This window comes from Channa argus, chromosome 14, assembly GCF_033026475.1.
Source record: "Channa argus isolate prfri chromosome 14, Channa argus male v1.0, whole genome shotgun sequence".
NCBI lineage: Eukaryota > Metazoa > Chordata > Actinopteri > Anabantiformes > Channidae > Channa > Channa argus.
The window spans coordinates 20,963,762-20,988,247 of NC_090210.1; the positions used below are offsets into that span (position 1 = coordinate 20,963,762).

Here is a 24,486-nt window from a genome sequence, read left to right on the forward strand (position 1 = left end):
TCTAAAACGCGCGGACCCCTGTGGGAAAATCAGCCAAAGATATCGAGTTTTGGCAGAGCGGCGCTCATGTGTGTGCAGTTTTATTTGTGTTTTGACATGTGCACCGCTTTGACAGACACGTGCTCTAAAACACACACACACACACACGAGCGCCACACACTGCTGAGTGTGGTCAGTTTCTGTCTGTTAGTGTAAAATGTGCGGCGTGCTCCTCTACTCTCTCCTGAGCTGAACAGAGAATAATTTATAATGGCTTTATTCTCTTTTATTCTCCTTGTAGAGGGAAGGGTCTCGACAGGGCTTCTCCAGCCAATTCTATATGTGCAGCATTATTCCTTTATTAATATTCAATGCCACTTTTCTGCCAGAGAGCTTCCGAGCACAGTGCACTACATCAGATACTGCTACATTAAAAATTGACCACATTGTTATTTTTTTTGTGATCTATACCTTGGTTAGTTCACTGCACTTTGTATTGGTAGTTGTATAAGTATCTGTCCATCTATCTATCTGTCTTCCTATATGTTGTCAGGCCTCACTCACTGAGTACTTTTCTGGTCTGAAAAATGTCAAATTTTTGAAAATGGCCCAATAATTGCTACAAAATCTTGTCAATTTACATACAAATCCTTATCCTTCCAGACATCCCCTTAATGTGTTTCTGTGTAACTGTCTCTGCCTCCTCCCTTTCAGCTCTCTCTCTCTCTCTGTCCATCATCCCACCTTCTTCCCGCAATGCACACCGCGGCGGTAACCACGCGGTGGACGGCAAGCCGAGCGCTCATTATTTTCAAGAGCAGAATGAAAGCAAACTCTGCCAACAGTTGGAGAAAAGTGCGGCCTGCAACAGCTCCAGACGGAGTATTGCGAGAAAAAGTTAGTCCTCAACCGCCGTGGCGAAGGCGATTTGGACGGTGAAATATTTGGCAGAATGGATCTGTAGATTCCCTCTTCTGCCTGTTGTTTTCACTCGTGCTCGTGCTCCAATTTAAGATAGTAATTAAGCACAAGTGTTTCTTATTTTAACCGACTCCGCCGGAATCTGGAAGAACACCTCTGGGAGAGGAAGATGAATCATGATATTTTGGTTTGGCTGGGGGCATCCTGGGCTTTTACTCGGCTGAAACTGGTTTCCGTCCGACCTTTGGCTGATGTTGTCCCCTTTGTCCCTCTCCGTCGTTGCTGCAAACATCATCCAAAGCGCTGATGTCCCAATGGAAAAACACTTCAGGCCTGACTCAGTCCTCCTAACTCCCATCTTGGCTTTTAGCTAATGAATTATGGGAGTTGTATTTAATGATCTCTGTAAAATATAATTTACTTGACATTTTGAACTGACCTGAAGTACTGAGAACGAACAGTCACGCAGTGCTTTTCACCGGGCTCACTTGAACTGTAGAAATGCCAAGGCTGTCAGAAGTAATGCACCACTCGTGCTGCCAATTTTAAAGGGATAACGCGTTATTATTTCTTTCATCAAATTAATTGCATGTCCATGTTCTTTTCATTGGGCAGCCACTCGGCCTTTCTAAAGCTTCACTGCAGACGTTGGTATATACAATGTGCAGCACAAGCAGTGGACTCCTGGATCGCTAAGTTAATGAAGGGTGTTTTTTTTTTTTTTGTCTCTACATTTAGCTGATTTGCAGCTTTTTAAAATGCATCAAACTTCCACATTATCTAGTCATATTTTCTCATTAATTTGAAGAAATTGCAAATGCTTTGCCACGTTATCGCACATGATTTTGTACAGTTTTCTGCTGTTTTATGTTTATTTCATATCCATTATGAAATATTAAATATTATAATAAATCACATATTATTTTCAAAACTTTTAGATGTTAGTTTATTGCAAAAATCAATACATGCAAAATGATTGGACATTTTATTTTGTATTTCCTTATGAGACTTTATTGCACATGTGTCCTAATTGATGAATGGCTCCCACGTGACTCTAATGCAGTCGAATGTGTCGAGCATTCAATCTATGATCAACCAGTTCTTTAAATTAGCTCAGAGATGCATCTCATAAACCTTCTAATGGCAAGCACACAAAGACGGAGCACGACATTTTGTTTCCGACAATGAAACAGCAAGGAAAGGAAGACGCTCAACTGTTTTTTTTCCCCCCTTTGGGCTATGCAGTGCTAGAAACCTAGAACTACAGTCTCAAAGTCTGCAGCAAAAAATACATACATACATACATACAATACAAAAAGCAAATCAATCTACCACATACAGTGGTGTGAAACTTTGTATCACTGAAACTGATATATGTTGTTTTGCAAATTTGAGGATCCTTTAAAATTGTACCAAAGTAACCCAAAAAGCAAGCTGTCTGTAAACATGTTGTTTGACACCAAGTTTTGATTGATAATTACCTAATATACATACATATTTTATTGTTGTGTCTTACATGAGCATATCTTTTTCCATAGACTGATTGGAATTTTATATTGTTTATTTATATTTCTAGCATCCTTGCAGAAATGTGGACAGACAGTAGGTTTGATGAGTCTGAAAGTCTGAAGTTTGAGCTGCTGTGCAGTCATTACAAGCCTGCATCTTTATTTTGTCATTAAACTCTCACATGTCCAAGCTGCTTTGTAATATTGTGTCTTCTAAATCCAAATCTTTTTTTTCCCAATTCAACACACCCTCACTTTGCAGAAGTATGCTGTCAGGTTTTCTCTCCCTTGCTAAGTCTCCGACTTCTAATGCCTCTCGTACTTTCTGCAGGTGTGCCCGGGAAACCTCAGATCTCTGGCTTTGAGAAGGAAGTGCAAGAGGGGCACATAGTCACCCTGACCTGCACCAGCGCTGGCAGCAAACCTCCTGCCAGGCTGCGCTGGTACAGAGGAGACCAGGAGCTCGAAGGTGAGAGAGCAAGTGTACATGTGGATGCTCTCTTTGTGTGTTTGTGAATGTGTGTATTGTGGTTAGAGAAAATGTTTTTGTTGTGCTGCTGGATCTGTGTGTGTGTGTGTGTGTGGTAAGGAAGTGCATCGGTGCGGTTAGGTGTTTGTGTGTGTGTTTTGTGTGTAGGACAGTGAAAGATAGTCTGAAGGAATTCAAGGATGTGGCTTCTGCTTGTGTGTCTGTGTTTGTGTAGTCCTGTCTGTGGGGATTTGCAAGTGTGTATGTTTGTACACTAGTGCACTTGTGCATGTGCCTTACATATGAGCGTGTGTGTGTGTGTGTTTTTGTGTGTGTGTGCTTGTGATCATGCTGTGCATGCATTGTGTCCTTGCCACATTGCCTGCTGTTACCTGCTGTCTCTCTGTATGTCCTAAACCTGTGTCTGTATACACTATGCGTGTGTGTGTGTGTGTGTCAGTCTGTCAGGACAGCAGCATGCTGCTTGCATGTGTATGAATGCAGAAACATGCTGTGAGTGTATTTGTGTCATTCTTTTATGTCCTGATCCTCTAAAAATATGCGTGTGCATGCATTCAGCAACAGTGTGTGTGTTTGTTTTTATGCGACTTTGTGTGGAAGTGTGTGTTGATGCAGAGCTTATTTGTATAAGGTGTGTGTCATACGTTGAGCTGCAACATATCTGCAACTGCGAGTGACACAACACAGAGCGGGAGATAGCGTGGGTCGGATCCAACCAGGGATAACGACAGAATCCAGCAATAAAAGGCTGGGCGGAGGAGAGGATGAAGGGATGAGGTCGAACAGGGGAACAGAGATAGAGGGAGCTTTGCATGAGGTCAGACTTTCTGTCTTTTGTTGCAGATAAATGGAAGAAATGATTAGGGGAGAGAAGGGGAGCACAGGGAGGATGTCATGAAAGGACAAATTAGCCGGATTTTTCCCTTTTAACTGATGAACTGGAAATCAAGGAGACGATTGGCAGCCGCCTGACTCACGCCGCTTGTGCCGCCAGTGGTAGCGTTCCTCCAAACTGCAACCATGTTTCCTGCAAAGCCCCCTGCTTCTTGTTGCCTCATCAGTCAGAGGTTTTCTGTTTTGCTTTACTGAGCAGAACAAACATGTTGGAAGTGTTGTTTCTGTCGCCCTTTCACTCCTTCCTCCATCTGCCTTCACCAGAAAGTCTATAAGCGTGAAGCTATATTTGTACTGGGAGAACAGCGCCCTCTTTGTGGTTGAGAGGCTGCCCGGCAGACACGCCGCCAAGTCCTGCACCGTCTTTAGATTAGCGGCTCTTCTTTACGGGGGTTATTTTCTGCAGTAATTATACAATGTAATATGATGACATAATATGATAATGATTTATTGATGCAACACTCAGGCTTTGTGATGCAAAAATGCCCATCTTGTGTCCTGATGTGTTGGCAGTGTTTGTGTTTGCTATAATTATGGACTGAAATGAATCAAAAGAATGGGCTAAAGCTACAAAGAGAAGGAGGAATGGGAGAGCTGGCTGCCTAAAGGACAGATTATCTGGTCTTTTCGTTATAGAGGAGAGTGTGTTGCTTTTTAGAGAGATTGGATTTCGGGTTTAAATGGCTATTTCACCCAAAATACAAACAGAGGTATCTTTTCTTTCCTCTCTCACTTGTAATGGTATCTATCCATGCACATCTTTATGGCATTGAGCTATTGAGATACCTGTCTATTTAAAATTTCTGCCGACACTCCAATATAATGAAGGTGAATGCAATTTTGTTTGCGGTGCTCACGATATTGAAAAGTTTCATTAAAACAAATGCCTCAGCAGAAAGAGTGGTTTGATGTAGCCGTGGAGTTTTCAGACATTAAAGAGAGAAAGACTTTTCCTCTACTCAGGAATTATATTTATATTGGACATATTCTCATCATTTATATCCAGTGTCATTGCACACAGTGCTGTTCTCTTTTTGTAAAAAGCATCAAAGTAAAGAAGTGGAGGTAGGGACACTGCATAGGCCTTAGTTTGTATCCCGTCATAGATCTGCAATTATTTGTTTGCTTTTTTCAATGTGACCCCAGTTTTTTCTACAATACCAACTGGGTGAAAGTCTCAAGTTTTGTTTCGTGGTGTTTGCTGTATGGTTTGCGAGACCCCACGATGCGGTTTGGCTTTGCTCGCAAATGACGTGAACAATACTTTACACGCTGACTTGATCGTATTCTCTGCAGGTTTGTGCCTGTGTAACAGGTGTTTAGATAAACTGCTTTTATTGGCTTTCTCCTCACTTAGCCTTTAGTGCATGTGCAGTGACGAACAAAGCCAATGTCAACTCGAGTAATGTCTCACCTCACATGGACTGTTACTCATGTCGTGCCTGGTGTCCACCGTGTGTGTGGAGCAGCTGGGCCCCTCCCTCTGGCCAAAAGCCAGCAGAATCGATGGACTGCATCATAAACACTACAACTATCTTTTAAGACCCTCTATCCTCACTCACTGCTCTCCTCAAGTGGCAATAAAATTGCACCTAGTTGAGAACCGGTCCGGTTGTGGCCAATCCTCCTCAAACTTGGTTGCACGCGTGTTTTTCAGTAGTGTGTGTAAGTGAAATGTTGGAACCGTAGAGTCCTGGTTTACCAAAACTTGTAAAAACCCTAATTGTTCCTGATTTGTGTATTTTATTGGGTGCTAAGTTCCTGCATTGCCTGGGGCTTGTCCACTTTTGACAGAAGTGCATGAATATGTGTCTGTTTATATTTTTGCATTGCGGAAATGGGATCGTTAGTTATTTGATCGATGCGTGATATGAGATGATGCATTGTTACTCCTAATGCAAGGCACAGTCTGCTAATAAAATCACTGTAACTGAATGTAAACCGGGGTTTTGCTGAATCATCCGACCATCCAAACCGACAGGAAGGTTATTTGTGTTTTGTAATTTGGGTGAAGTGACCCTTTAAAATAAAGGGAGAATAGAGACAGACGGAGAGAGATTTGACGGAGATCAACTCGATGTGAATGATGGTGTGTTTAAGGCCTCACTCAGCTGTCCTGACATCGCCCAACACCAATCAGTCATCGTTGGAACGACACACACTCTCTCACACGTACACACACACTCACAGACACATCCCCTCCGTTTAACACACAAACACTGGTAATGGCCAGATGATAAACACACACTCAGACTGTCACAGTGCTCATCTCGGGCTGGTAGAAGAGCACCACGGGTCATCGTGCTATTATTACTGCCTCTCATTTATGCAGTTACGTGTGTGTGTGTGTGTGTGTCTGATAGGTTCACTCATAGTAAACAGAGAGATGGAGAGTGTAAGAGAAAAGGGAATAAGGGACGACAAATGTAGAGAGAGGGGGGGGGGGGGAGGGGGGGGGATGAGTGTGTGTGTGTGTGTGTCTGATAGGATCACTGATAGTAAACAGAGAGATGAGAGTGTAAGAGAAAAGGGAATAAGGGACAACACAGATGTAGAGACAGAGAGAGAGAGAGAATGGGTGTGTGTGTGTGTGAGAGAGAGAGATGCCTTATATCAAGATAGTGACAGTGAGGGGCTTGTGAGAAAACAGAACAGAGAGGGAGTGTGGCTGTGTGCATAAAAATAGATGGAGCGACCGCAAGGATACTGAGAGAGTGATGGAAGCTGTGAGAAGCAGACGAAAGAGAGACTGAGGGAGAAAGAGCAGAAGGAGAATTAAGTAAACCGCAGAAGAAGAAGACGCAAGGCGCTTTGCGGCAGTGTGGGAGAGCAGACTGGTGGGGAGAGGATGAAGCGAAACGGGGCCAGTTTTAAAGAAAAAGTGACTGGAGAAAGCAACAGGAGAGAGGCGAGAAAAAAGTAGGGAAGGCTGATGAAATGGAGAGAGAAATCCAGAAAGAGGCTTTAGATAGAGAGAGCGGAGAGACGGGGGCAAGAGAGTCGGGGAAAGGGAGTGGTAATTGAGAAGAATGGAAAGCTAAGAGCTTTGAAGACTGTATTAGTTGTACTGTTTGAAAGGGCTATGGATCATTTAGTGACATCGATGTATTGGATTGGGGATAATGGGGATTTATGGTGGCACTTAAGTCCACACGGGCTGAATACTGGCCCCAATTGTCATAATGCAGGACGTGGGGCGGATGGCGAAGGATCCACGGGCACGTGTCCGTATGGAGCAAGGCATCGCAAGAGGCGAGAGCGAGCGAGAGTCGTCTGATCCCTTAAAACAGCAGTAACACAATTTGAAATTACCTTTTCCAAGTAAATGTGCAGCTTGAAAGTAAAATTACAGAATGCTCTATTTTGAAAATATGAAAATTAATAACACTCATTTTGCAGAATGGTTCCTTTGAGATGGCTTTATTATATATATATATTATATAACCGCCTACATCTTGCCGCTTTAATGATGCTAAAATCACAGCACTTTGGGAAAAAGTAGAAATAGGGAGATATTTTGGAGGATTTAAACATATATTTTGACCAGCAGATTAAAACAGACGTTGGGGACTTCCCGAAGCTGCAGGGGACATCAATTTAAAGTTGTCCCCCACAAATTGCTGTGTGACCAATTAGCCAAAAAATAATAATAGTTGCCACCACTTAAGTGATTGGAAAACTGAAAAGAGTCGGAATATATTTTTCTATGACTAATCATTTTGACACTGATTAATATTACAGTTACAATAATGTGTCGAGATTTCATATTGTAGGGGGCTGAGATGAAGCTAATGCCAATGGTTATATAATGCTGGCTATAGTGTAATAAACTGCTTATTTAGAATATTCAATATTTATCTGCACAAGAACCAGATGCTACAGTGGTCAAATAAATCATTAGAAAGAGGTAAAAAGCACAGCACAGACAATTATCCTCTAGATACTCATTCACCTCCCAGTAACGGAAGTGGAGGCATAGTGTGACTTAGGCAAAATCCGTCCAAGAACTGGGCTAATGACCTCTTTTCGAATTAGATGACCTCACATGAATCAGACTTTAGTGCTTTAACTGTCTGTAATCCGATTTGGGCTTGAAAGTGATGACTGCTTTGATTATTTTAAAACCTTTCCCTTATCCAGGGAAGGGTCTTTTTTTTTGCTGAGCGTGCACAGCTGTGTTAAGCCACGCTTTACCATCTATTCAGAGTCACACGTCTTCACACCTCTGAGATGACGAGTAGAAGACGAGCATCATTGGAGTGTGTAGCTGCTGGTGAAGCACCTTGTTGACTACGGAGGAGGAGTTTTACACAGTTTGTAATGAGAGTTGTGTGATACTGACTAAAAATGATTTTCGCAGAGCCACACGCTGAAGCACATTTTACATCTCATTTTTTAGGCTCAAGGATTTCGGTTCCACCGAGTGAGTGATTAACTGATTGATTGCTCCGGCTCTAATCGGAAACTGATGACCAGAAGCTCGCTTTTCCAATTTAAAACCCCAAACATGTGACACACAGCCATTGCTGCATCCAGTTCTTTGATTCGCCCCGAGCGCTTATTTAAAAGTGGATTTTACACTTGGGCGTGAAACATCAGCACTCTATCTGCATCTGATCATCACCTTGGAGTTAGTTTCAAGGTGAGACTTGCAAAGTCTTGAAGAAAACTATGGATACCACTTTAAAATTTTAGCAGATTCTGTAGTATAGTCGAGCTTAAATATTAAAGAAGGAGAACTCCACAAATATTAATATTCAATACAATTAAATATTAATACTTATTTTTAATGATTAATCAGTCATTAAAACGTAACTTTGATGACACACGTGTTTGTAATGAATTGGTATTTTTGGGGACTGTTTAAACTTTTGAACTGTTACTGAGGATAATGATCCAGCTCGAGCGGGCAGAGTCCATATTTTGCACAAATAGTAAATTAAAACTCGATTCAGTCGGGATTTGCCACATCGAAAACAAGCTGCAAGCAAAACGGACACATAAAGACCTCATCCAGTTGATTTGCCCGTTAACAGATGCAGCAGAGATGCAGAGCGACACACTCATTTGTGCCTCCACCTGATGAATAAAACTCCAGGGCCGACTGTCTTTTAGCTCTGGCTTTGGTCTTTACCGACTCCTGAGGTACAAGTCTTCTCAGGGCAAAATGATGCCCGTCTGTCGCAGTAATGCGACCTGCAGCAGCTATAGAGGATGCTTTCATTTTTGTTTTTTAAATCGACCAGATTTATTTGATAGCTAAGAGACAGTAGGTCTGCTGCATCTTAAAAGGGGACAATTAGGATTAGTTTTGAAAATAACGACTCTAATTCCGTTGTCAACCTGCACTGGTTAAAATAGTCCGAGCATATATCTTTGTGATTTAGGTGACATTATCCTTCAAGCAGTCCTGTACATTTGTTTTAATCCGAGTGGGACAGAACCTGTTGCTGCTTTCCAGTGTGATTTGCTTGTTGCTCCGCTCGCGGCAGCTGACATGCAAATCTGCCCTGATTATCTTATAATGAACTGAGGAAATGTGAAGTGTGGCTAAATGTGCATCACTGCTGTCTTGGGATAAACCACTTAAACCGATTGCATCTTTTTTTCCCCCCTTTAATATATGTACTGAGTCAGTTCCATGACCCCTTGGGCCTGGAAAAAAACTTATTAAATTTCAATGGTATGATTTTGGAAAATACTGTACACAGGAGTCAGTGAGTAAACAAACAGGGTTTCTTCATTCCCAAAACTGGCTTTAGAGATCCATGGTCTTTAATAAAGGCTGCATGCTGTCTGTATTTGTGTATGCAGAGGGGAGAGAGAGGGGGGGGTGCAGTGTGGGAGACAGTGACGAAAAGACTCCTCTGAGTGGCGTTGGATTATTGAAATGCACCTGGAAAGTAAACTAATTTTCTCTGCGGGTCAGAGGACTGGTTATGGTAATAAAAAGAGAGATGTCATTAGATTCAGTGGTATTTGAAGAGTTCTCTGGAGGGGGAGGGGGGAGCTGGAGCACGAGGATGGGGGGGGGGGGAGGCGACTACGATAGAGAATGAGTAAGACAGAGGAAAACAGCCTGTTCACCGAGGGTGTGTTTTCCAATCTGATTCCCCGCCACTATCTCCGGTTGTATGTTATTCATGAGCTCGACCTACATGTGCCCGTGCTCGTGTGTGTGCACGTGCGCGCGCTTTCTTCAGTGTGTGCAGGAGAAAGCCGTGAGGTTCGGGTCCAGTTTTCTTAGCTTTGCCAACCACTTTCACGGTCTGACCGCCCAGTTTGATGGTTTTTCTTACAATAGAGTGCAATCTCCAGATGATAGTCTGCACCGTGTTTATGCTTTCATATTTTGTCTAACTGTAGTGCTGCTGCTGCTGCTGCTGCCGGGGCCCATTTACATGAGCTTCGTTCTCCTTTCTATTCCGCACAGACTCCTGCAGCTGCTGCCAGAAATATAAAGTGAAGAAACGGCCGCAAAGAGAAAAAGTGTCTACGTGAAAATCTGCCCACGTGCGTACTTAAAACGTACCACTCGTAGCAGCCCTGTAAACGCAGAGCTGTTTATCGCGCAACAAAATGTGACTGCGACAGATTGTCGTTAAGATGCTGCATATTCTCGCAGTTGCCAGGATAAAAGATCCTCAGGTTGTCATTTCGTGTGAAATGCAACCTGTCTCCTGAGCGACAGCGAGAAAGCGCGTCCAGAGGAAGCTGGACGTAGTTCCTCACGTCCCTTCGGTGTCCTTCAGCATGAAACATCACAGACTGCACTGGTTAGTAAACAGGAACGTGCTGTGTACAGTTTGCTATATGTTACATTGCAGGGATTCTGGGTCCCGAAGGGAGATTTTTCAGCTTACGCTTGCTGCCGTATGGAATTGCCAACGTGCAACGCCGACAGATTTGAGGAACTAAGGATTGAAAGGAATTAATAAATGCTACCTTAAAGCTTTCCTCACACAGTCAGAACTCACGGACGGATCTCGCCTGTCTGGTTTAAGGGTGCATTAAAAAAAATAGAGAGGCATACGGCGGCAGTCAGACACTTTTGTTTTTGTCTTTATGGTTTTATGTGTTTGGACATTTGTTGCTTTTGACTCTTTGTGTTCTACTGTGTTTAAAGTGTATCTGCAGTGACAAATGAACTTAATGTGCACGAGTGAAATCAGTGCAGCTAACGGCCCTAAAACCAGCGCTGCTACTTGCTCGCACTGTTTGAGAATTTGATGTGTGGTCCACTCCGACCTCATGGATTTTGAAACGAGGCTGCAGTTCCACAGGCTGTCTGTACATCTTCCTCGAGGCAGCTGCTGATGGTTCAAAAGTGACGAGTACAGAAAAACGTTTGGACTGAAGAGAAAAACTCAATTTACAGCACAGATTTAACGTTGACAAGCTGTTTTGAGCTTCAGCCGTGGACGTGTCCAGATTGGTTAGGAGAGCAAAAACCAAACGGTAAAATGCAACAGGTGTTTGTCCAAAGAAGCCTAGTTTGACTGTCCAACCTGCTTCAAAGTACAAAACTGTCGAGTTCCCTGAACCTTCCAAACCTCCACATCTGCCTAAAACTCTCAAAAAGCCTTCATAAGCTGCAGGAGATGAAAGGCTGAGGTAATTCATAAAGCAGCAGCCTATAGTCTACAGCAGCGGTTGAAAACCACTCATTTTATCCCTTTTACTCCTTTTTACAATCGAAAAACAGGAAACACTACTACTTTATATCCACTTTTCACGTAGTCTCCACAAACCGCACCTGTGTCCAACCAGCTCTGCACGGCTGATTACCATTCAAACAGAACAGCACATGGCTAATTAGCATTCTGACCACAGTAACTTCCAGCAGCAACGCTATTGCCACCTGAATGTATATAATGTTCCTAATTGTACAAATCCGATACGCACGCCCACGGAAATAACTATCAGAACACAGCTGGTGATCATTTAATCAAACATTTCGGTTATGGTAACATACCTGCAGCTTTATTAAGTCGGTCCGTGTTTCTCCCTTCCTGTCCCAAGGCCTTAGACGGCAGCTTTTAACGTCCCCTCTGTATTTTCTGCAGCAGATGGTCCACTGGCTCTCACATACGGAGCAGCATTACCTATCCAACCGCTTGACGTGTATTTCCTCATATTTAAGTGTTGTTGTTGGGTTTTTTCGGGGGGTTGATTTATTTCCCATTTCTGTTGTTGGAACGTTTAATGCGACACTGTGGCTGAGAGAGAGAGACACACGACATTTTGAAACAGACATTCAAAGAGGGTTATTTCATGGTAGTTACTGCGTCTTTACTACATTTACAAGCGAATCCCATGGGACGGTGCTTGGGTTGGAGCGGCAGGAGAAAAATCTGGGGGTGCGCTGCCCAAGTGCCTCTTTTATTTTTGTATTTTATAGATGAGTAAATTCAAGCCATTCAGGGATCCACTTATTGGTATTTTCACCACAGATTCATGTAGAATAGTAATAACGTGATTATAGTGATTGTTGCATCATGTAATTGGTCAGAAAGTGTTACAGCAGAAGTGACCCAGAGACTGAAGTTATCATCAAAACACAACAACCCCATCTCCAAAGATTCAAATGCAGCACATTCTCACGTCTGAGATGCTGAAACCAGTGACTAAAACCATGAAGCCTCCGGATTCATCGACAATATTTCACCTTCAGACAGATTTGTGGCTGAGCAACGGAAAAAAAAAAAAGAAAAATGTATCTGACTTACGCTACACCTGTTAGTCCCAGTTAACTTCAAAAACAAAGAGGGACCTGCAGATTCTTATCGGGGAGAGCGACTGCATACATGTCTGAATGAGTCAGCAGGAAAAAAAAAAGGAGAGAAAAGGCGTAATGTTGGTATATAATGTGAAAATGCATTGTTAAGTCATTACAGTATATGTGGCAAATAATGATAGATAGCAGGCACAAACCTCCCAGGGGCACACGGTAACTGCAGCGAAAACACATTTGTCATTCACTGGGAACAAATGGGGGTCATTACAGTTTTGCACAGTTCTACAACATGAAACCACCACATTCCAATTACACTCGAGTGCATTTTTCCGTGTGCATGTGTTTCTGTTTTGTTTTTTTCTACCAGTGTCGTGCTGGTCTCTGGTTGAAATGCAGATGCCTTCCTCTCAACCGGCCCCTCCCCCTCTTGTCCCTTTTCACCTTAGGCCGTCCAGACGTGGTGGAGTCCGTTCCAGACGACCCCACGTACAACGTGAGCAGCGAGATCACCCTGGAGGTGAGCCGCAGCGACCACAACGCCCCCATCACCTGTGCCGTCGACCATCCCTCTCTCGCCCCCGGGGACAAGAGGAGCGAGCAGGCTTTGCGGGTGTTGTGTGAGTCACCTGGGAAATAAATGGGAAAGGAATGATGACAGAGGGTGGATGCAGAGGCTTCTGGGGAAATAGAGGGAGAAGGGAGGACAGGGAATGTAAACTCTAATTTGTTTTTGCTGTGGTTTTTCTTTCTTCCTTGCTCCTGCCTTTAATCGAGAAGTATAGGCACTTTTTCTTTTTCGGCAGCTTGACCTCCGCACATCAGCGTCCTGTAATAATGACCGCACAGGAACTTAACCTTCCTCTGTTGGTGCACATGCCCATAGTTGAGTCACAGGGGATAAGAAGAGCAGGTCACCGTGAGAAATGAAACTCAATGGAGCTCCGCCGGACTCTGGGCAGGTGCTGCCACCCGTGGGCGATATGGCTGTACTGCTTTGCTGAGGGAAAGCGATATTGTTGTGTAAGGGATTATGTCACTGGAGGAGGCAGAGAGATGGTGACGCCTACAGGATGCAGATGGCAGTAGATGGAGACAGGGATGAATGAGACTGTCTGTGCCATGTGCATGTCTGTGCAGATATGTGTTATGTAACTAACACTCTGTGTTGGGCCTCCACTTACAGATTCCCCCGCCGTGGAGATCCTCCCTGAGAGCGATCTGCCTAGAGAGGGAGAGAAATTTCATCTTCAGTGCTTGGGCAACAGCAACCCTGAGTAAGACGCATGTGACTCGTCTGCCCATACGCATGCACTGCATACACACACACACACACACACACACACACACACACTTTTCTCTGGCTTAGTCTTACGTTTATGTCCAGTAATTGAGGTGCACACACACACACACACAAGAGCATACAACTTGCGCTACCTTATGAGCCACAGCATAAAGTATCAGCATTATAGAGCCACAGAGAAGAAACCAGCATTTCCCTTTTCCTCAAGCACTAGACAACAGTAGGGAGGAAAAAGTCCCTTTAGCTGAAGAAACCTCAGACAGAGGCAGGCTCAGTGTGGGCGGCCATCTGCCTCCGATGGTTGGGGTGAGTGGAGAGAGAAAAGCAACAAAAAGCACTGGGCAGGAACTGCACTTTGGAAACGCGCAGCTCCGAAGCCGAGGACACCTGCAGACAGGTCCACAGAGAGAGAAGCACAATGACCGGGAGAGGAGAGGAACTCTCATCAAGGAGGCTCCGCAGCATCATTAAGACGGATCAGAGTCAAATGAGCCAGCTGTAACCGCAGCACAAGCTTTATCGATGAGAAACGTTTTAAGCCTTAAAAGTTGGCTTAAAAAAACGGAAAGATGATCAGTTTTACTGGCTCCAGTTTTTACAAGAACCTCTAGGTAGACGACTTAATACTGGTACATTCTGTGTGCAGGAGCCGCACGAGCTCAAGTGTAATTCATGCCGTGCACCTGTACGCTGATGTAAACGCAGCATTGATATGAACTGATTATGGACTGAAACTGACAAACCGTAAGTGCCCTCAAACTCTACGTCCCCATACTCCTAATTTGATCAGTCGCTGTGACCTGTCACCTCTGCAGTGTGTTCAGGCGACAAACTAAGGATCCAAAAGACAGCAGTAATGGTAAGAAGAAGCCTGATTGACATGACGCTGTAACACCACATTTCACGCGCCTTTATTTGTTTGCTGGCAATATTTTTGAGCCGTTGAATGAATTATTGACAGTGCTATTGTACAGGTGAGGACAGTTCTCTGTCAGCGAGCGTGTAGCTTGTCGATTCATGACTTGAATCAGGTGCGTTTAGTCGATTCTTGATCTAGTTGACCTGAGTACATAACCCTGTATCACTCAGGTCAATGCCGCCTCCTACAACACAACAGGTACATATTCTAATCAGTTTTTACCGCGGGTCATATACAGGGTGTATATAGTCTTTTAGGTACTTTCGTGTAGAAAGAAGCAGAAACGTCAGTAAACAAAAGCGCGTTTAGTTGCTCAAAATGTGCCAGATGACAGCGAAGGGTCCACAATCATGCAACACAAACAGAACTTAAAAATGAACAAACACGTCGAGTTGCCTCACACCTTCTCGTGCGTGGAGTCAAATCGTTTAAACGCGGCACACTTACAGATGCCGTCAACGAAAGCTCCTGCTTGTAAAAGCTCTAGCGTGTTTACTGATACAGTGTGTAAACACTTTTTCCGATACCCTCAAACACACACACAACCTGAAACTCGCATCTTAGAGCCTGCCCACACAAATACACTCTCTCATGGCCTTTCTGCATTATAGATGAACCTCCAGCCAACAGCCCTATCGATCGCTCCTCCTCCCCCTGTCCTCCTCTCCCTGCCTCCCTCCAGCCCCTCCATCATTTGGTATCTCTCCGCTGTTGTGTCACTCACAGCTCGCTCGCTCTTCTCCGTCTTGTCACGACGCCTGCCCGCCATCCTCCTCCTTCTCCACATCCCCCCCCCCCTCCTCTATCTCTCCTCGCACCTTTTCCCCTTCAAACTCCCCACACCTCCTCCAGCTCCTCCCGGCCTGCTTTTCCATCACCCCCTCCACTTCTCCCCTGGCAGCTCATCACAGGAGTAGCTAGCAATAACACTAACAGTTATGTTGACTGGCAGGTGGAATAGATGGAGGAGGTTCTAGTCATTACATGTGCTGTACATGCTTCAACATACAGAAGCCAATACATTTTAAAAGGGATGCAAGGCTCAACAGATCCCACAGGAAACATCTATGCAAGAAAATATTTATTTGTGATATAATGAGAGTGTATGATGACAGTACTTATAAAATTACATTCTGTGGCAATAAATCATTCTGTCCATTTCAGAATGGCCTTCAGCCCCCTACTGGAATAACCCATTTTTAAAATTGACTAAACTTATGCTCCACAAAAGGACTTTGAGCAGCAGAGGCCAGATGATAAAAAAAATAACAAATAAAAAATGAGGCTATAGAAAAAGAGAAGAGAGAAACCATGAGACCGAAGCAAAAAAATGACAAGAGGAGAAGGAGAGGTAGAGCGGTAAGGAAAACAAACTGACAGGAGAGCGAGAGGTAGAGAGATGCGGAGAAAAGTGTGGGCGGAGGGGAGACAGAAAGATTTGGTGACAAGAAGTGAATGACTAAGACAGGAAGAGAGGGAGAGCAAACAAGTGTGTGTGTGTGTGTGTGTGTGTGTGTGTTTTATTTAAGCGAGAGAGCTGGAGAAAACAGGCTTGTGGATGAGCTAGTGTCCAATCAAATCAGATACAGTTTGCCCCCGCAGCTGTCACTCAAAACCCAATCACCGCGACGGCACCTTTTTTCCTCCGACACGCCCAGCCACTCGGCTCCCTCGCCTCCTCGCGAGCCGCCCTCCCCAGGCAAACCCAATGAGCGTCACACACCGTTCCATGATACACACTTTTCTCTCCTTGGTCACATCCTGTCAGGTTCAAAAAAATAACTCACCGTATCAAATTCTGTACTGTGTTTCCTTGACGCCTGGCGGCAACAGCTTTCTAGTGAGAGAGAAAGGAATTCGTGCTCTACATTCTATTATGTTCCCCATCTATTCCATCACCACGGCTGGGGAGTGCTCACAATAGCATCACATTTCTGCTCTTGAGGTCATTTAACTAAGTTATACTCCCCAAGACTGCTCACTTAACACATTTACAGCTAAAAGGCCTTACATACGTTTGGCGTGTTGTGTGCAAGCTTCCTGATGTGCACAAGGCCGGGGCCCTAGTTAGAGAACAGCACGTGACATACAACAGGATTACAGCGATGTGTAACCCCTCTAAGGTAAGACTGACCATTGGCTCTACTTTATCACGGAACAATGTCTGCTAAAAGACCCAAACAATGAATTTATTCTGCTAGCTAGCATTGCATGGAGAGTAAGTGCCGCGGCGCTCCATTGTCATGTGTATTCATCCACAGCTTAAAGTAGTTCACCACAAATGCACTTTGCCTGTGTGCAGCCATTTAAGAGAATGGCTCGGTTGGTAGAGTGGCCGCCTACCGACGCCCTGCTCCTCCCGACCACATGTTGAAGTGTCCCTGGGTAGAACGTTAAACCCCCAACGGTCCATCCCCATCCCCAATTGGGGAGGGTCGCGTCGGGAAGGGGCGTCCGCCGGAGAAACTGTGCCAAATTGCCACACGGACAAAATGAACCGCCGTGGCGACCCTGAACTCTCAGCATGAGCCGAAAGGACTCATGCTGAGGACTCTGCACATATAACTATATATTTCCCAGCATTTGGGCAGCAGTGCGGTAGGCAACAAGAGTCTATCAGAAACGGACGCAACAATGGCACTGATTTCATGGCCACCTGACGAATTTAAGTCTAATGTTCTTTCCCCTTTTAGCTCAGTACGGGTGTCCACTGCGTCTAGAGGAAAAAAGTCATCGCACTTTGGAATCTCGATGCTTCTCCACCCAGCAATTGACTCTGTCTGTGCACTGTTTGGGACTAGGGAGGGATTGACAGTGGACAGATCAGACCTTTCTCCTGCTGAAAAAAAACCCCCACCCAGTTCTGGCAACTACTCTGATGAGAGCTGACTAAATCACAATTGTTAAAAACAACACAAAAAAAAAACTGAGCCGACCTGCAAATTCAGGTGACTAGTGATTTGATGCATTGTTTCTACGAAAAGAGCTATAAGAGCAGCTTTAAATATATCCATCTTCCTTAGGAAGCAGAGACCAGGCAGGCAAGTCGGAAACTAATGAGTGTGGCTAATGCATTGTTGGTCTACTCTGGAATTTGTTGAAAATAAGAGCAGTATAAAATAACGCCTACATGTAGCTTATCCGCTAATAATCACTGAACCGGTGATGCTCGACGAAGTGTCGGATTACTCAGAATTCAGACATTAGCATAACATTACACATTTTACATTAATAAGTTAGCAAAAGACACCCAAAAGCTCGTTCGTTAATGTGATAATAATTGCAGTTGGGAGAAGGAGGAATATGCAGCACCAAAGCAGCCATAATTGCAATAAGGAGTGTCTTCAAGCGTGCCGTGGCTTTAGTGCAGTGTTTACTAATGCATGTGCGCAAAGTGAAAGGTTTCCAGCCCAAACGGGCCCGACAGCCGAGAATAAAAGCGGCGCGGATTTTCGACGTGTGTGCTGCTGATTGCAAGCACGGCCGGACCAGTCGCTGCTCTGCATCCAAATGACCCGCTGCAGAACAGAGACGGGCTTTCCATGTTTAATAACAGTACATGCATTACAGCCTGTAACTGTGAAGTTAATTGTTCAGTTAATTGCATATTATCCAGCATTTGGAGGCGGTGTAATACAACAGCTGATTACATTTTATTGCTGAGAACCATCCAATGCAGCCAAACAGGGTCAGGAAGCACTTGTTTTAAGCACTTTATGATTAAATTTGAAGCTTTCTTTTTTTTTTTTTTTTTTTTTTTTTGCCTCGGGTCAGTTTTTTTTTGTTTAGGATTTATATTCACGAAAAGACACATTTTGAAAACACTGAGCTTCCTAGTACACCGAGTCCACAGTCTTCCAAGTGTTCGCTCAGCAGCAGGTGTCAAGGGAGCAGACGATGCTTCTCATTAGCTTTCAGTTTGCTTTGGCCCGGAAGCCAAAACTGTTGTGTTGTATGTTTTACCTCTCAGACTGATCCAACTAGGTTTTTAAATATTGGTGCGAAGGAGCTGCGTTCTGAGGACTGCACTTCCCCCGCCTCTGACGGTTCCCGCACAGGTGCCCACCTGAATGCTGTCGTGAATTCGCAGATTGCCCCTTTTGGTGTCGCTGGGGCTTTTTTTTTTTTTTCACATTTTGAAAAGCGATTAATCAGTCCAGCACATTCAGGTCTGCCCCTGATTCAGACTCCCCATCATTGTAATTACTGTACAGCGCTTAAGGACTCGCACATTTACATAATTGATTCTTTTATCAAAGCACGTCTCCCTATCTCTCTCATACACATCTGTTATGGAGAATGGATTTTTTTTTTTTTTTTTTTTGTACGCAGGCTGATTTGAAATGCTGATCTCCGTTCTGTTGTCTTCTTCCTCTACTTCCTCCTTCATCTCTTTTAATCTCTTTTCTTCATCACGTCGTGGCACGGCTCCCCCTCCCAATTTTCATCATTTCTTTTTTTTTTTTTTTTCCTTTTTACTGGAACTGAAGCTCTCACCCCCGTCGGTCTGTCTCTCATTTTTTCTTCCCTTTTTTCTTTTTCATAATAACATTAATCACTTTCTCTTATTTGAACATAAGGCTCGACTCTCCTGCTTTTATCTCTTCTTTTGCTGCATCCCTTCGTCCATTTTTTTGTTTTATCCCCTTTTTATCTCTAGCTTCACTCCTGATCATGTCGCCTTTTTTCTTTCTCCTCTCATTACTTCTTTTGAATTTTGAATCTTTTTTTTTTTCTCTTTTACTTGCAGTCACACTTATTTCTTTACAAGAAATGTGCAGAGCATGTACAGTTCAACTCTCTCTTTTTTTTCTGGGTCTCTCTTTCTCCTCTCTCAGGCCCCACTCCTACACATGGATGAAGAAGGATGGAGAGCTCCCCCCGCTGTCCAAAGCTGACGGTGCTTTTCTGCGCTTTGAGATGCTCAACAAATCAGATAATGGCGTCTACGTCTGCGAGGCCGTCAACAAGATCGGAATGGGCCAGGGGGAGTACACACTCCTGGTGCAAGGTAACAAGAACAAGGGGGGAACTGTGTGGTGGGAAAGAGATGGAGAGACGAGGGACTGGTGTAGAAAGAAAAGACAAAGGGTTGGAATGTCTTCTTTTATGTTTCTTCATCACTTTTTTATTTCTTCAGTTGTACGTTGTGGCTTTGCTTGTACTTCCATCTTTTTTCTCTTCTGATTTTTCTTTCGTTTCTTTCCTCCCGTTTTTGTTTCTTCTTGTTTTTTTTTTTATCCCATCCACCCACGCCGCCACAACCACCACTGCCACCGCTTACCGTCTTTTATTGCGCTTCTTTCCTTTCGCTTTTATGTGTTCTGATTGTTCAATCTGTGGCCATTTTTGGTGTTTCCTGCTCCCAAGATCCAACGATCCCAGACTCACCTGACACCACCTTTCCCCCCACCGACTCTCCTTATTTCCATTCTTCCTCCTCCCTGCCCTCTTCCTCGCCTCCCGACATCTCGTTTGGCTCCACCTCTGATTCCATTTACACTTCCTCATCCTCCTCCTCCTCCCCCTCCTCCTCCTCCCCCTCCTCCTCCTCCTCCTCCTCCTCCCCTCCTGACGTTGCCTCCACTTTCTCTACGGCCACCTTTCCCTCTGCCACCCCCTCCATGCCTGATACTTCGACCATCATTTCCGAATTCCCCACCACCGCCCTCTCCAATGCCCTCTTCCCGGACCTGCCGTTCTCTTCCTCCTCCCTGACTCCTCCTTCTCCCTCCTTGGCAAACATCGCTCCATCCACTGCTAAACCTGCCTCCTCCTCCCTTACTCCCCCAGTTTCAGTCCAGCTGAATGGAGTTTACACTTTCACAGGTAAAATCATCATCTGAGTTACACACTTGCACACACACTTGCAAACAAGAGAAATGCGAGAGGTTTACTAATGGAGTGGAAAAGCAAACACTACTCAAGTTACTTCTTTGCTATTTTTTTCCCCTCGGTAGACAAACTGTGCTTGTATTGTTGGGCGGTCAGTGACATTGGGACTTACATGCACGAACGCACATGCAAACACAAGCACACACTCACCGCATGGCAAAGACAGGAAGTGAAGAAGCTCATAATAAAGGAAAAAATGGCATTCGTGTGGCCGTGTCACAGCTGTTTGATGTTTTTTTTCTTGTTTCCTTTTTTCTCCTGTTAATAACCCTTGAACCTAAACCTCAAACGCCTCCAACACACACTTCTCCACTCATCTTATCAACCATTCCTCCATCCATCCATCAATCTAAACATCCATCTACTCATCCACTTAAGAAGATGCTGCAGACAACGTCGCAGGTATAACGTTTTCCACCTGTTGTTGTGACTTTCTGTCTGTTTCCGTCCACCTTTGTGTCGTTGTGTCCGTCAGTAGTTCTGTCTGTGTGTAGCACTGTTCTGTTGTGGTCTGTCTGTCAGTCTGAGGGGGGAAAAGAAAAAGTTTGGGGACACTTTGAACTTGAGAGCAGAGGGATGAATAGTTCATAGTTCTGCCCACACAATGCTTTGTTGTTTCCCATACATGCACAGACAGTCTCAAAACACAAGCACACACACACACACACACACACACAAACACACACATTTAAACATTCACACCACGCCCCACCACACCACAAACTAGCATGACCCCTTAAGTGGTACAAGTCATTTACACGGTGTTCCACATCCTCTGTATCATTCTCAATGTGTGTATGTTTCTGTTTCTGTGTATATGGTTGTCTGTGTGTGTGTGTGTGTTTGTTTGTGTGTGTACCGGGAAGGGGTGGGTCGAGCTTTGAGGTGTTCTTCGTTCTTGTCTGCTTTCCTTTGATGCTGACAGCAGGATTTATGGGCTCATTCTCAGTCTCGCCTCGTCAGCATGCCCCTCTCACCTCCACACTGGCCAGCCTGTGTGTGTGTGTGTTTGACTTTTTTTCTGTGTGTGTGTGTGTGTGTCATTCTCACTGGTGCTCAGTCTTCCTTCCCCTGCCCACCACCACCCCCACTCTGCTCCCTGTTCTCCGTCTGCGGCTGGCCTCTGGTTGCCTGTTGTCATGCCCCTTCACTTCTCTAACTGCCTGAAATGTGACTTTTTCCTTCAAAATTGGCCATTCACCACATCATTTGGTGTCCCAGCTGGCTGTAATGTGTTCCCTCTTCACTTTCACTTTTGTCCACATCTCTGGTTGTCAGTGGCTGTGGCTGTGCTTCTGTTTCTCATTCGTTTCCTTTGGTGGATGAGCAAAAGTGTTTCTTCGTCTGACTAGATGAGTCCTTGGCCTCTTCATTGGTTTGACCCCTCAGACATTCAATCTCTCTCTCTCTCTCTCTCTCTCTCTCTGCAGCTCCTTCTCTTTTTATTTTTCCGATATTATTAAGTCTTTTTTAAGCATTTCGTTATGAGAAGTCCTGCTTTTGATTCATGCCTATTTGACAACTGATAGACATTCAAATTGACACCCTTCATTTGATCTGGTCTGAAAAGTCATGCGAAACAAATTATGTTACTAATTTCTGTTGATGTTGCTTTTCATCAACAGAACAGTGAGGGACAAGTAGCCAGTGGCTGAATGCAAGCGCATCAAGTCTCTGTTGTTGGGTGAAACCTGCATCTCCAAAAGAGGCCTTGTTTATCAATGTGTATTAGAGACTCTTGTGAAAATGTAGTTTTTTTTGTCCAACATAAAAACATCATCAACTACAGACGAGACTGTGCAATGCACTCTGAAATATATCATATAGTTTTAACTATAAAAGAAAGGTCAAACATTTAATTTCAAGAGAAAAAAATTAAGTAAATTCTTCTAAAACAACAAAACCGTTACCGAATATAAGCAATTACCAAGAAAGAACAATCCGGAAGATCTCTCAAACAATGCATTCTGGGAAGTCTAATTTAACCAGGTGAGTAAACTCTCAGAAATGAATTCATTCAACTCATCCTTTTAGGTCAAAGACTCCAGGTCAGAAGAGCAGTTGTCAGAGTTAATCTAATTAGCTTGAAATACAAAACTTGGACATTTGTGTTTATAGAAACGTCTAAGCTGAAAATAAATACTAAAAGTTACTACAAACAATATAACCGGGCGCAGTCTACAATATACTTTGTAAGGGGCACAAAATACATTTTCATTATTATTCTATAATATTTTTTATATTATTTAATAGTTTGTGTTGTCAAAAGTATAAAGTACATGTCTCTATTAGTTTAGCCTAACCTTTTTAAAAAATATATTTTTAGTGTGTGTTTGTCTTTAAGGCAAATGTACATTAAAGTCATAATAGAGTCTCAGCAACAAAAGAATACAGTTTCATACGAAACAAAACAACGATATGATTTAACCTTACTCATACTGTAGGTATAATAGGTTTAACTAGCATATGATTTTAAATTTGTACTTAATCACACTATTGCAAGTAAGAAATAACTGGCTTTGCTTGAGTTGCCTGCATCCTGTTGTTGGCAATTTCAAGTTTCTTAATCCACAGAGGAGCATAAAATCCTGCTGGCCACATAAAAAGATGGAAATCAGCACAGCTGAAGGGGAGGGGATTTCACCCAACATCAACAATGTGGGACTTGGTCTGTAAACTGCACAATCTGTTGCATATAACGGACAGTTATTAATGAAGAGTAGTGCGATGGCCTCTTTTGTTTCGCCTGGCTTTTTTTTTCTTTTCATATTCTTGTATTTGTCTCCTGAAGGTTTGCCTCTCTGCCTGGGTATTATATATTGACAGGTCTCCTCCGCTCCCCCTGTTCTTTTCTTTTTTTTTTCTGCATTCTCTCCGTCACTCCCCCCATTATTCTCTCTCTCTCTCTTTCTCTATTTCTGCTCCCTTTCATCATCCATCTCCTGTTTGCACCAATATTCATCGACCCCTCCTCCCCCTCCTCCTCCCCCTCCGCTCTCAATTGCTGTCTCTCTTTTCCTCTCTCCCCTTATTTCTCACAATCACTTCCCGTTTTCTGTTGTTGTCTTTTCCCTTTGTTTTATATATGACTCACATTTCCTTTTCTTTACTTTATGACTTCCCTCTCACCTTTTCTCCTCCACTCTCTTCTCCTCTCCTCTTTTTCTTCTCTTCTATCAAGACCCCACAGCCATGTCAACCTCTTCGGGGGTGGACCACGCGGTGATCGGAGGGGTGGTGGCTGTAATCGTCTTCATCCTGCTCTGTCTCCTCATCGTCCTTGGCAGATACCTCATCAGACACAAAGGTCACCTGCTCAGACACACCCACACAGACACAGGGACTTACTCATGCATGCATGCATGAGTGTACACAGACATACACCTGCATAAATATGGATACATACGTACCAAGACAGAATCTCACGCGCGCAAACATGCACGTGCGTGCAAACGCAGGGACACACAGGATTGTAAATGCACTCATACCTAAATCGAAATTCTAAGCATATACTTCCCTTATTTTACTCGCAGAGCAGAATGATAAAATGAATGAATGACAATAGGTGGATGTTTATTCATTGCCTTTTAATACATTTTGGGTCACACAACTTCCTGTGAGATTAGATTTCCCGACATCAGCGAAGTTTCAGCAGCGTATTTTCTGTTATATGGTGAAATACGGGATTAGGAAAAAAATGTAATTGCTTCCCTGCCTGATAAGTGATTAACTTCCTCAGTTGCTCCTGTGCTCTGCTTTTTCTCTGTCTATTCACTCGCATTCACTTTTGGAAAATAAACAAACCAGAGCAAAGCTACTTTGAGTCCGTCGGTGTCGCCGAGG

General features: G+C 43.9%; 1 protein-coding gene across 8 annotated transcripts in view; it reads left to right on the top strand.

Moving 5' to 3' along the window:
* Positions 1-24,486, top strand: part of cadm3 (cell adhesion molecule 3) — an 83,669-nt gene that overhangs the window by 53,072 nt on the left and 6,111 nt on the right. For 4 of the 8 annotated variants that reach the window (XM_067474540.1, XM_067474541.1, XM_067474543.1 and 1 more), the window contains exons 5-11: positions 2,740-2,877; positions 12,976-13,146; positions 13,713-13,803; positions 19,587-19,759; positions 20,119-20,577; positions 21,025-21,045; positions 23,825-23,950. In XM_067474540.1, the coding sequence (XP_067330641.1) occupies positions 2,740-2,877; positions 12,976-13,146; positions 13,713-13,803; positions 19,587-19,759; positions 20,119-20,577; positions 21,025-21,045; positions 23,825-23,950 (1,179 nt within the window). Of the gene's footprint in view, positions 1-2,739; positions 2,878-12,975; positions 13,147-13,712; positions 13,804-19,586; positions 19,760-20,118; positions 20,578-21,021; positions 21,046-23,824; positions 23,951-24,486 lie in introns of all 8 variants that reach the window. The other 4 variants (XM_067474544.1, XM_067474546.1, XM_067474547.1 and 1 more) reach the window with 4 other exon arrangements.